The sequence below is a fragment of the Chaetodon auriga genome, chromosome 2, assembly GCF_051107435.1.
Source record: "Chaetodon auriga isolate fChaAug3 chromosome 2, fChaAug3.hap1, whole genome shotgun sequence".
Taxonomy (NCBI): domain Eukaryota; kingdom Metazoa; phylum Chordata; class Actinopteri; order Chaetodontiformes; family Chaetodontidae; genus Chaetodon; species Chaetodon auriga.
Window position 1 is genome coordinate 14,035,752 of NC_135075.1, and position 12,720 is coordinate 14,048,471.

Consider the following 12,720-nt stretch of genomic DNA (forward strand, 5'->3'; position numbering starts at 1 on the left):
GCTTCAGCAGTAGCGGAACCCCTGCATTGAGATGCTCTTTGCCCGAAGTAAAATCTCTCAGGCAACACCTTGGCTCAAGCTGCATGTATATTCCACTAAACTCTCAGAGTCTTCATCATCCAAACGTCAACCATGACTCAGGTCTTAACCTTTGCCTCTTTGCTTCGACCTGACACATTACTGATTTGGGTTAGTTGTGAGTGTGTTGGGTAGGTAGACGTGGGAAGTGGCTGCCTGAAATGCTAAAATCAGGGCAGGATTATCCCGTAGTGACGACATTCTACATCCGCTTTCTGAGTTTTCGCTCGCTGTCTTGGCGCGAGACTTGTTTGATTTGTAAGACAGCAGGCTGGAAACCAACGTTATGCTGATGGAAAAGCTCTTAGATTTATATACCGCCGGTTACTGACAAGAACACCTGTAGAGTAACAGCACTTGAACGTTTTGGTAAGTTATTCCATGCTGTTTCTCTTTCTCTGAAGTAAGGCTCGAGACATTGCGCGGTCTGCTGCTGTAAACTGAAGCTAACTGTCCCGGCGGCTACGTAACATTAGCAATCCGCTGTGAAGAACCGTCCTTTGTGGATTCACGTTAGCAAGCTAAGTACCGGGACTGACATACACATTTGAATGATCGCGCTACCTTTAAATAACACTCGAGTTTTTAACGTTATGGTTGTCCCCCAGTCTGGTGTCCACTTAGTCTGACGTTACACTGAACAGTTTAATACTGATGTTTGTAGCTTTACGTAGAACCCACTTAAAGTATTCAGACTCCATGAAGTCAGTCAGATAATAAGCAAACTTCACCTGCACAGAGATGAGAATGGAAAAGTCTGAAATCCCCTCCACAGGTGACAGATGAGCCAGCCAGCTCAGCTTGTAACAGTTTACCTGTCATGTGCAGGTTCACGCCCATGAGCAGATATTGATTGGATTGATCTCGTGCTCAAGAGTAACACGCAAAATCTGAAGTTCACAGTAAACACAACTTTTTGAGATGCTTTGTTGATCTATTGGTCTTTCTATACCCTGCTGATTAGGCTGAACCTCCACCTTTATGCTGTCTGATGGTGTCTGGACTTAGTCACGATGAACTGCGAGCTTTTGGCAACGTGCAGCGCTCTTGGCTTTCTGGAGGGAGACACCTATCACAAGGAAGCTGACTGCTTAGGTGACATCTCTTTTAAAATGTTATGAATATTTTGTGACTGTAATAAACAGATTATTTTCTCGCATCATCAGAGGGAAGGGAATAATATACAGTATTCTTGTTACGGATTAAGGAGATAAAAGCCTCCTCCTGACCGTCCTGTGTCTGTGTTGCAGAGAGTGTGAAAGACTTGATCAGGTATTTACGCCATGAAGATGACACCCGTGACGTCCGCCAGCAGCTGGGCGCAGGCCAGATTGTACAGAATGATCTTCTACCTATTATCATTCAGCATGGACAGGACAGGGCCTTATTTGATGCATGCATCAGGTACAAACCCTCACATGAAACTTCTCTCTTTAACCTCAAATGTGTGTTTATGAATATTTATAGTATGGGCAGAACAAATAATCAGTTTGTTAATATGTCATAATGTAGCCTGATAAAGTGGATTACTGATACACCAAAGCCAATATTGTTAGTACCAAGTATTGTTTAATTAAACATGTTGTCATTAAATTTCCACAGTAAGTCTGAGAATAGGACACTGTTGCTCATGTGACTCTTCTGTGGTTTACCTCAGGCTCATGGTCAACCTTACTCAGCCTGCCATGCTTTGCTTCGGTAAAGTCCCTGATGACCCCGTGTTTAGACATCACTTTTTGCAAGTGACGTCTCATTTACAAGCGTACAAAGAGGTATCGTGATCTCAGTATTACTGCAATATCATTTTACATTTTCTAATATGTAATGATATTAACACAGTGAATATTTCTGGGTTAGATAAGTGCTTCCATTACTACCATTAGAACTGTAATTCATATTTAAAAAGTACTGTATTGTGTAACAGTGACTACTATTATTTTCAGGCCTTTGCCAGTGAGAGGGTGTTTGGCATTTTGAGTGAGATATTATACAACCTTCTACAACTGGTGAGTTTCACCTGCTTCACATTACTTTCACCTCACCTGGGTTCTAGTTTCTATCAGTAAAATGGTTCTGTTTACCCCTGTGGTTCCTCCTGTGTATCCCTACTCACTTTCTTGCTTTTCAGGACTGGGAGCACAGACAGGAAGAGGATAACCTGCTGATAGAGAGGATCCTGCTGCTGGTCAGGAATGTGCTCCATGTGCCTGCAGACCCCTGTGAAGAGAAGGTGTGAAGTTAACATGAATACCAGTGTGATTATATGAGAGGCAGAGCTAAATCTGGCCTAAATTAGACTTTTTTACCCTTTATCTCACCTGTACTTCCTCCCTAATCTGTCCGTATTGTAGAAAGTGGACGATGATGCCAACGTCCATGACAGGCTGCTGTGGGCCATTCACATGAGCGGCTTCGATGACCTGGTTAAGTTCCTGGCGTCGGCCCAGAGTGAGCAGCAGTGGAGTATGCATGTGTTGGAGATAATCTCCCTCATGTTCAGAGACCAGGTTAGACTGAAGAACCTCTTTTAGGTACACATTTAATCTCCATCTCTTCTGTGTTTGAGCTCTTCTTCTTTCCTTATAGACACCAGAAGCTTTGGTGAGCGCCGGCCAGGCTCGTTCAGCAGAGGAGAAGCGGAGAGATTCTCAGGAGCTGGAGGCGCTGAGGCAGAAGGAGCACGCGGCAAAACGTTGTCGCACATTACAAAGAGGAACCAGGTACCATCAAGCTGTTATACAGTCGCCACAGCAGCTTCAAATAGCTGCAGTTATATGTTATTATGCTGTGCCTCTGCAACACAAGCAAGACATATTTCCAGATGGGAAGAAAAGCCCTTGTTGCAGTCATACCAGGGTTGGTAGTTACTTGTTGTATTTCCCAGTCAATCGTAAGAATGTGCACTACAGGTGAACCACAAATGTACCTTCTTTATTCCACCAACAAAATGTCTTTTATTTTCCATCTTTTCTTGAAAAGTATCATAGAATGCATGTTATTAGCTTTTGTTTGTCCCAACTGTAGTGAGAGGAAACACTCCTCAACCTGTATATATCTTGTTTGAAGTACTGGAGCTTGAACCTGGATATTTTCCTTTCAGACACTCTCGCTTTGGAGGATCCTATGTGGTTCAAGGCCTCAAGTCAATTGGGGACAAAGATGTGATTTATCACAGAAATCTTCATCATGTGAGTTGTGACTTCCTGCAGCTCATCAATCGGACGGTGCTTGCAAAAGTAGTTGTAATGTGAATCTCAGTTTTTCTTTCTCTTTTCTCTGTTTTTTTTTAGTTCAAACATTATACTCATGATGTAGGCAAAGCAGTGCGACGTGTTCCAAAGAGGAACCGACAGGCACAGGAATGTAAGGACAAACGCCGCTCAGCCTTAAATGTTCGACTCTTCCTGCGAGAGTTTTGCATCGACTTCCTGGAGAACTGCTACAATCACCTCATGTACCTTGTCAAGGTCAGCTGCTGCAACATTAACAAACTAATAAAAAGCAGGAGATGTAGTAAAGTTCAGCAAACTTAACAAGATGCTAAAACACTTTAATCATTATGATGTGGTCCAAGAAAAACGTTGCAGTCCACTTTGTTACTGTTGTGGACAAACTGAAAGAGTTACACAAAAATCCTTTTAGAGAGGATGTCTGATATGTTTATGTGGAATAGGTGATCGGTCTTCTTTAGTTGCTGTTGTACATTTTGGACTAATGTTGTAAAAGTTTCATAAGGCTATTTGTATGTGACACAAACTACAAAACTCTCAACACGTTGTGTTTCCTTGTCTCTTCGACAGGAAAGTCTAATTCGAGAGCAAACTCAGCAACATGACGAGACGTACTACCTTTGGTCGCTCAGCTTTTTCATGGCCTTCAACCGTGGCAACGGTTTCCGCGCTGACTTAGTTTCTGAGACCATGTCCATTCGCACGTTCCATTTTATTGAGCGCAACATCACAAACTACTACGAGATGATTCTCACAGACCGCAAAGAGGCCACGTCCTGGTCACGCAGGTAAGAAGACCATCAGGAGGCAGCTAAATCTGTGCGTGCGTCCCAGACTGATCGTCACGCTCTTTCTAGGATGCACCTGGCACTGAAGGCATATCAGGAGCTGCTGCTGACTGTGAATGAGATGGACCGCTCAAAGGATGAAGGCATCCGTCAGAGCTCCAACATTATTAAGAGTAAGATGCTAACAGCTCTTGTTCAGATAGAGTACTGCATGCATTATGCAACTGCATAATGCTCCAAGTCTATGGAGATGCTATTAGGACAATACACCAGTTTAAATGTGCTGTGCTTGTTGCCTCATCTGTTCACCTTCACTTTCTAGGCAACATATTTTACCTGATGGAGTACAGGGAGATTTTCCTGACCTTGCTGAGGAAGTATGACGAAACCACACAGCCTCACTCGTACCTCAAAGACTTGGTGGAGTCAACTCATCTCTTCTTGCGCATGTTAGAACGCTTCTGCATTGGTCGCAAAAACTTGATGGTTCAGGTAGCTTGTTCTTCTAAATTTGCAGTTTGAGGAAATTCTTGTCATTAGTGCCCTACTCAATTTACCAATATCACGCTCTGTTAACTCGGCAGAAGAAGAAGTTGAACCGGAAAAGGTCTCGACATGATAAAAAGCCCTCAGCTCCAGACACTAGTCCAGAGGCCCTGGCAGAGACATGGAAGGTCGTGGAGGAAGAGCTGAGGGCGACAGGGTTTCAGGTTAGTGTGAGAATCAACCTCTAGGGGCAGCAGAGAGCATTTATTGATGAAAATTGTTCCTGGAGTCAGGATGCTTTCTAAAGGGTCAAATTAATCAACACTGAAAACCACCTGTCTGTTGTCTGTGTGCAGCTGTCAGAGTCTTTAACTGAAAGCATCGTACCGTTCGATGCCACGTCTGAAACACCACTGGAGGAGCAGCGGACTGAGGCCATGGTGCGGGTGCAGGACGCCCTGCTGGTCCGACTGGGACCAGAAGCACTGGGGCTGCTGCGTGCTGCCCGGTCAGTGAGACTCGACCCCTCAGACTAATGACGCGTGTTTAGTTATTTAAGTATTTACCATCTTCGTGTCGTACTCAGGGAGGTGTGGCCGGAGGGAGATGTATTTGGGTCAGCTGATGTGGAACCTGAAGAGGAACTGGAACTCCTCAAGCAGATCCTACATGCCAACCTGCCAAGTAGGTTTTTATAAATGTATTCTTATGTGACCCTTTGTATCACAGCACCTGTGCAGCATTTCAACGTTTAATTTCAGGGTCATCTCCTCCTGATCCTGTGGTAGAGGATGAGGATGATGCAGCAGAGTTAGAGGAGGAAGAGCTGGAACCTGTCCAGGTTTCTGAATCAGAGTTCAACTTTCTAGACTTTATCAAGAGGTGAGGAAAATGGTTACTGTAACCTGCCACTGCATGCCAAATACTGCCTTTGTGACATTCCTGATGGGACATGTGACCTTTCTGTTACCCCTCACAGGTTTGCCAGCCCCAGTATTGTGCGTCCATACCTCCTCTTATTAAAGTCATACTCAAAGAACACACCACACACCAACCACTGCATCGCTCGAATGCTGCACCGCTTGGCGGTCAACCTCAAAATGGATGCTCTGCTTTACCAGCTGTCAGTCTTCAACCTTTTAAACAAGATCCTAAATGACCCCGCCGCAGCTGCTTACAAGGTACAGTAATGACATGAGAAAAATCATCTCTTAGTGTTGTCAAACAAGTTGTTGGTGATATCAGATCAACACAAGAGCTGACTCTTATTCTCTGCTCCACAGGAACTGGTGACCTTTGCCAAGTATGTGCTGAACCGTTTCTTTTCACTGGCAGCACAAAACAACAAGGCATATGTTGAACTGCTGTTCTGGAAAAATGTGGGGGCTGTACGTGAGATGACTGAAGGCTACAGCAAAGACGGGTCGGTGCTCTCTTTGTGTTGTGTTTCACTTATAAGACACGCCATTTACACATATCACAAAATAGCAACATTTTGGTTCTGCCATTTGAAATATTGCATGTTGGTGTCGTAAATATGTCAGAGAGGGAAAGAAACAAACATGGACTGAAGAGGAGGAAGAGGAGCTGCGCAAGCTCTATGAGGAGCACCGTCATTCTGAAGGTCAGCTTCCTTTTTGTTTCCTGCTTGTAAGTCACAAGATGCATTTGCACACTCTGATCTAGAGTCTTTCATTGAATGTTGATTCTTGTGTTTAGTACCAGATATAGTGGAGACTCTGCTGCCGTTGCTCAGCAACAGCACCCGCACTCGGCGCCAGGTAGTGACACAGCTGGTGCGTATGGGTCTGGTAGACAACGCAAAGGAACTCAAGAAACCCAAGTATGTACTCCAGACAGAGTGATATGTTAATGTCAGAATGGCTCCATACACTGCAAATCATAAGAAACCTTGTTAAAGAGTTCTTTGTATTCTTTCACAAAAGGAAAGGTACCCAGATTGTTCTTTGGACTGAGGAGCAGGAGCAGGAGCTGGAGATGCTCTACGAGGAGTACAAAGACTCTGACGGTACCAGACACCGTGTTATCATTGTGTAGTGCCTGGGTGCTTTTTCAGTGTGCCTCTATCAGTTCCTGTCCTTGTACAACAGCTCTCTTTAGTAAAAACTCTGTATTTTCATAGATGTGCTGGGTGACATCCTGAAGAAGCTCACAGCCAAGCGGTCCCGTGCACGCGTGGTGGACAAGCTGCTCAGTATGGGCATGGTGTCCGAGAGACGAGAGCTTTATAAGAAGAGGAGTCGCAGTGCTCAAGGGAAGAGCTCTGGAAAAGGAATGGTAAAGTTACTTTAGAGGTGCTTTGTTCTTTTGTAGTAACAGTGTGGATTAGATTAAGAATTGGGAAATAAAGACAGTTATGTGTCTCGTACAAAACCAAGTATACATTAACACACTCTGCAATAACAGCCACTCTTTCTGTCACAGAGTGAAGAAGAGTTCCTACAAGGACTAACACAAGATTTCCCAGATGATTCTGTGGACAGAGATGATGAAGATGAGGGTGAGGATGAGTCTGAAGAGAGTGAGGAAGAGGAAGATGAAGAACAAGAAAGGGAAAAATCACAAAATGGAGGAAGGACGAGCCAAAGCCCGAGCCAAAGCCTGCACTCTCCAGTGGAGAGGAGAGCTGATGTAGGTGCCATGGTGTGTGCTCTTCAGCAGGAAGGTGAGACAGTTCCAGAGTGATATTAGAGCGTCTTTAGATAAATGAGATCAAAGGAAGAAACAATGTGTTTCTGTGCAAAGACGCTGGTGGCATGTGTGTTAGTCCTTGTCTGAAAAAGTACATCTTCCAGACTTCGAGTTTCATGCTGTTGTTTTTTGATAACAGGTTTGTCTGAATCCCTGTTGTGGCTACAGAAATGTCTAAACAGAACAGCAGAGGACCGTGAACAAGATGGTAAGAGCAACTGTCAGACATAAAACACTTCATTTAAAACATTTCATGTTTTTAGCTGTCAGGGGAGTCACAGTATCGCACAGTTGTTTGGTCTGTTAATGAAACTGTGGTGGTGCATTCATCACCAGGTGTGTCCCAGGCTGTACCAATCGTTCCTCTGAAAGAGGAAAATGAAGCCGCCATGGACAACAAGAACTTCCGTAAACTGCTGCGCAAACTGGGAATTCGAGCACCTGCAAATGAACAGGTGTGTTTTTTGTGTAATATTTCACTACCAAATCCTTTCACCTCAGACTGATTCTAACCCTTTGAGCTGCTCTGTGTGCTTTCATTTGAGACGAGGATTGAGTTTTTAAGTTTGACTGTAAAATCATTTCTAAATAATGGATCAAACACCTGATGGTAAAGTACTTTATCACTGATACTTTGCATTTAATTTTTCACTGTTCTATTACCAGGAAACCTTTTGGAGGATCCCAGCAAAGATCAGTGCATCCCAGCTTCGGAGTGTAGCTGCAGCTCTTAGTCCAGGAGAGGAAGAACATAAAGGAGATGAGGAGCAAAACGGCTCCAGGAGCCCGACCGGAGAGTCCCAGCAAGAGGAGGTCTCAGGTGAACAGAGAGCTCAGGCTCTGAGAGCTCTGCTGCACGCACGCAAGAGGAAACCCCACACCTCAGAGCGAGCGGGTATGTGTGGGAGTTTCACGTTGCTCTGTGTGTTGTGTCAGATGACCGTAGTTAATTACAGCCGTGGTCATGTGGGTAAGTGTTCATTTACAAAGAACACATGAAACTTGTGTTTTTTCCCACCACAGCAGAGGCGTCATGTTTTCGGGTTGTCTGTTCATCCCACTGTACGTACGTACAGGTCAGGGTCACTGTGACCGTCCCTCTCTCATAAATTTGATCTCAAGAATGCCTCGAGGGGATTTCTTGAGGTTTGAGCAAAACATTCAGCTGGACTTCAGGATGAACTGGTTAGATTTTGGTGGTTGAAGGTCACTGTGACATCACACAACACATTGGTGGCCATAATTCAAACATTCATACACTAATTATGATGAAGTTTCACACAAATGTCTCAAGATAAATTGATGAAGTAAAATAAGGTCAGCTTCATTGTGATTTCATAATGTTGTGTAGAAACACCTTTCAGGCCATTATTCAACACCATAACTCAGGAACAGCGTGTTTCTCACTGGAAATTATTCACTGGAATCATACATGTCAATATAGTGTTAACTTCCATTTTGCCAAAAAACACACTTAATACCTTTTATTAGATTTCTTCAATATCTTCACTACATGTATTATATGAGCCTGGACAGACATAGATGTAAATGTAACTTGACTGGTCGGCTGAGGGACACGACCTTGAGGCAATAATTCTAGTTTATTGCATGCTTTGTCTAATCTAGTAGCGAAGAGTGTGGTGTCGGAATGTTTCTAAATGTAAAAAGTCAACGTTCGTTTTTCAGTTTTCCAGAGAATCTAACAGAAATCCACTGCAGTGGCAACATTCTCACAGCGGAGTGTTGTTTTAGCTTTGAGCTTGAAAGGCAGCAATGTATTTGGCATGGTAGATCTCAAAATGTTGGATTTATAAGAACATAAAAAATCAGCAGCACGTAGGCACATGGTGGAAAGCACATGATAATAGATTCCTCTGGTACGCCAGTTTAGAAAATACTAGCTGCCTTATAGATGAGACGGGAAACGAAAACCAGTGGGACACTTTTGAGATGTTGTTAAAGCATTTAAGACGCAGCATTTTTCAGATGAGTCAATGATGAAGATAACTTTGTTCATATAATTCAACTTTTTTTCTGTTGTTTTTAGCTCCTGTGTCAGATTTCTCTCCTGTTGAGGATTCAGACAGTACAGTTGAGAGGTGAGGTGTCACCCTGTGTTTTTGTTAATCCGTTAAGCCAAACCACACCTGAAAAGTGTCTGTTTTTAATTCTAAAAACTGTTAATTCTTCGTCTATTCCTGTTCCCCTCAGATCCCAGGAGAAGAGCTCAACTAAAAGAAGCAGAAGCAGCGTGTTGGACGATGATGAGGAGGAGAATGGTATTTTACTGTTGGATATCAGCTTGGCGTTTTAATGTGTTAGTTTTGTCATGCCTATCTACCACTAAAGGTTAAAAGTAGGTTCAGGTTATGACTAAGTTTAACGACAGCACTGCAGGACCAGTACCGGCCTCTGACAGTAGTGTTGTTTAAGCATGACTGAAATTTTGACTCGTACATTACTGTCTTCACAGAGGAGGACTCCACCCCCGCAGTGCATATGGATACCAATGGTGATGCAGATTCAGACAGGGAGGACATCTCTGCTCCTGTGAAGCGTAGACGAAAGATGGTCTTAATTGATGAAGAGGACGATGAGGATTAGTGACTCTCTTTAATGGACTGTAAAAAACTGCAGACAAGGGAGACATAAAAGTCCCTCATTTTGCTCAGACGTGGATGCAGCCCTCTGGAGGTCTGCAGCCCAGACAGCGGAAACTCTATTAATGGAATACTAAACAAGAAATAGGCCCTAAGACCTGCCCCAGTGGATACATATATCATATTATGCAGTTTGATTTTGTCATCTCTTGGGTCAGCTTGATTGGTGCCTTTATGTGGTTATGGTAAATGCATTCTGCCAGTCTTCTCTTTTGTGAATCGTTCTTTTTCTCTTCACATTCTTAGCAGGAACAGCGTACAGATATTGCTGTCTGAGAAAGTTTTGCATCACAGGACTTTGTTTATAATTCAGTAATTTCATCTTTGATGTGAAAACTGGGGGTTAATTGTCTCATTGTTTTGATAAATTTCTCTCTAAACAAACACCTTTGTACTTCTTAATTCAATTCCAGTGTTGACCTTGGATTTAAATTCATGCCTTCCTATTAATAAAAAAAAAAGCACTATTGTCAAAATCGTGTCTCTGGCAGCTTTTTGTGACTTTGTTGCACTGCATTGTTTTAAACACTAGAGGGCACATGGTGAACTGTTTCCTATGAACGAGTCAAAGAAGTGTTTGAATATGTGGAAGATCTCATTTGAACTCTTGAATACAATGTTTATCCCTTTGAGTTGGAGTTATTGAACTAATCTTTAATTCGTGTTGCACCTCTGTAGTGAGTGAGGACAGGCTGAATGAAAGCTGGAACAGAACAAAAGGTCAGTCTGTTGATATTTGTCTTAAGATTACATGAACAAATGTCTTTTGACTGAGCTTTCTTCAACACAGGGATCCTGTTTGTGTCTGCAGCCGCTGCCTGTAGCCATCCCTGTTTTGCAGCTGTGTCGGAGGTGGTCTTGTCCTTACATCTGGACCATGTTAGTAACTTCCTGTCACAGCATCTGCTCTGCCCCCACCCCACGGAGCCAGAGGCAGACCTGACAATCCACAGATACTGCTGTGCGTTAAGCCTGTGAGCACAATAGTGGGTGGATGTAGTTCACAAAAGCGAAGAGGCTAAAGGTATATTGCTTCCTCTGCACAGAGAAAGGCTTAATATGTCTCCATGTAGCAACCTAAACCAGGCTTGGACAGTCTGTATATCAAAATGTCTATACAGAGATGACTCATTGTTTTGTAACCAGAACATGAAGCGCCAGCAGGCTGTATTGCAGAAATGTTAGTGCAAACTTTCAGTACAAAGGAGCCATGCTTTTGTTGGTGAAAATGAAGACCTGAGTATTCATTTCAAAGCTACAGAAAGTGACAGCATATCTAAACCTGACACAAGCTCTGCCACAGACAGAGTTAACACCATTGCTTATCCATAAAGGGCTCATTAACTTAAAATCTTGTTGAGGTTGTAGGCCTGTGTAATGATTCTCCTGCTGTTGTCCGCCTGTTGCTGACGTTGGGACACAGTGTCATGCTTAGGTAAATTCCAAGCGGCTGGAGAAAAAGTACCTGACATCTGCGTCACAAAATTTCCCAGAATTTAGGGACTGGATTGCAACTGAACTTCATGTCACAACACAAGATTATTGTATTTATGGATTACACAGACGAGTTGTGACTTTTCAGAGGTGAGGAGGTTCACCAGAAAGGAGAGAACAGCATCCTCACTTGGCAGTACTTGATGTTTTTCCAAAACAAGTTCTCCATGATTGGAAAACCTCAAGAAACCAAGAATAACTCAATTGCTCACTATTGTTAAATCGTCCTGGAACTGCAGTGAAAGGGGTTACATAGAATAATGTACCAATAAATGATCATGGTACTGGGATATTTCAAGGCAGGAAACCATGGAGTCTACAAGCCATGTAAAAGAACATATGTCTGTCTAGTCAAACCTGACTGAACAGATCATAAAATTGTAAATGTAGACTGCATGAACATCTGTATGTGGGTGTGGTTGTTGAACTGTTAGTGTGGAGGTCATACAATCTATGGACATGGCTATAAATAAATAAGACCCTCTCCCTGCCATACACTCACTCAACCACTGACCCCTCCTCTGGGAGACCCTGTGGGGAGAATGAAGTCCTCCTACAGTGTCAACACTCACAGCTGTAGCTCATTCCCTCTGCATGTACCAACACAATCCACAGAGTCCTGTGTCACCAGTTGTTTCTCTGTGGACACCACAAATTCCCAAGCCTCTCCTCAGTGTGCAGCAGCCAAAATGCAAAAAGGAGAAGAGAATGAATAAGCTTGAAATGTGTCCAACTTGTCTGCCTTCACATTCACACACTTGTCAAGTTAAGCCTGTACCACTTTCTAAAAGGGCACCCTTTAAAAAGTATTTTTAATTGTATTAATGGCTAAATCATTATTGATTTATGAATCAGTTATAAGATAGTAACTTTTGGTTTGTCAGGTTAGAAAAAAAATCTCTCATTAACAGTCTTGTCATTATTAGAGGATAATGTGTCATCAGGTCTGCAGGTATAGATGTTAATATGCGATTACTCATAAGCTTTCAATGTCTGTGCTTGTTTTTAATATGTGCACCCATGAGTCACTGGGTAGCCGTGTCGTGGTATTATAATAAACTGATGGGATTATCCAGGTCAAATAAAATATGTTGAACTGAATCAAGCCACAGTTGTAAATCTGAGTAACTTGTCTCTAAATGTATTCTGGCTTAGAGGCTCTGCAGCACTTTTCCAGGAGGTCAGAGGTCATGGGTCCTTTTGAAGTTCTAGAGCAGAAAATGATTAGCTGGAGAAAGCTAAATGCAAGCCAGAGACAACCTGGCCACCCAA

General features: G+C 43.1%; 1 protein-coding gene across 1 annotated transcript; it reads left to right on the forward strand.

Moving 5' to 3' along the window:
• Positions 1 to 318: 318 nt before the first annotated feature.
• On the forward strand, positions 319 to 10,426 carry timeless (timeless circadian clock). The gene is made up of 30 exons (XM_076747721.1): positions 319 to 447; positions 1,043 to 1,173; positions 1,329 to 1,482; positions 1,736 to 1,850; positions 2,022 to 2,084; positions 2,207 to 2,308; positions 2,430 to 2,585; positions 2,665 to 2,798; positions 3,179 to 3,266; positions 3,369 to 3,545; positions 3,879 to 4,096; positions 4,166 to 4,269; positions 4,419 to 4,588; positions 4,681 to 4,806; positions 4,939 to 5,090; positions 5,169 to 5,266; positions 5,344 to 5,464; positions 5,562 to 5,763; positions 5,866 to 6,005; positions 6,127 to 6,206; positions 6,302 to 6,425; positions 6,529 to 6,611; positions 6,726 to 6,880; positions 7,028 to 7,268; positions 7,434 to 7,502; positions 7,631 to 7,749; positions 7,961 to 8,189; positions 9,342 to 9,393; positions 9,506 to 9,573; positions 9,768 to 10,426. The coding sequence occupies exons 2-30, from the start codon at positions 1,092 to 1,094 to the stop codon at positions 9,896 to 9,898; spliced, it is 3,753 nt and encodes a 1,250-aa protein (XP_076603836.1). The 5' UTR covers positions 319 to 447; positions 1,043 to 1,091; the 3' UTR covers positions 9,899 to 10,426.
• Positions 10,427 to 12,720: the final 2,294 nt, after the last annotated feature.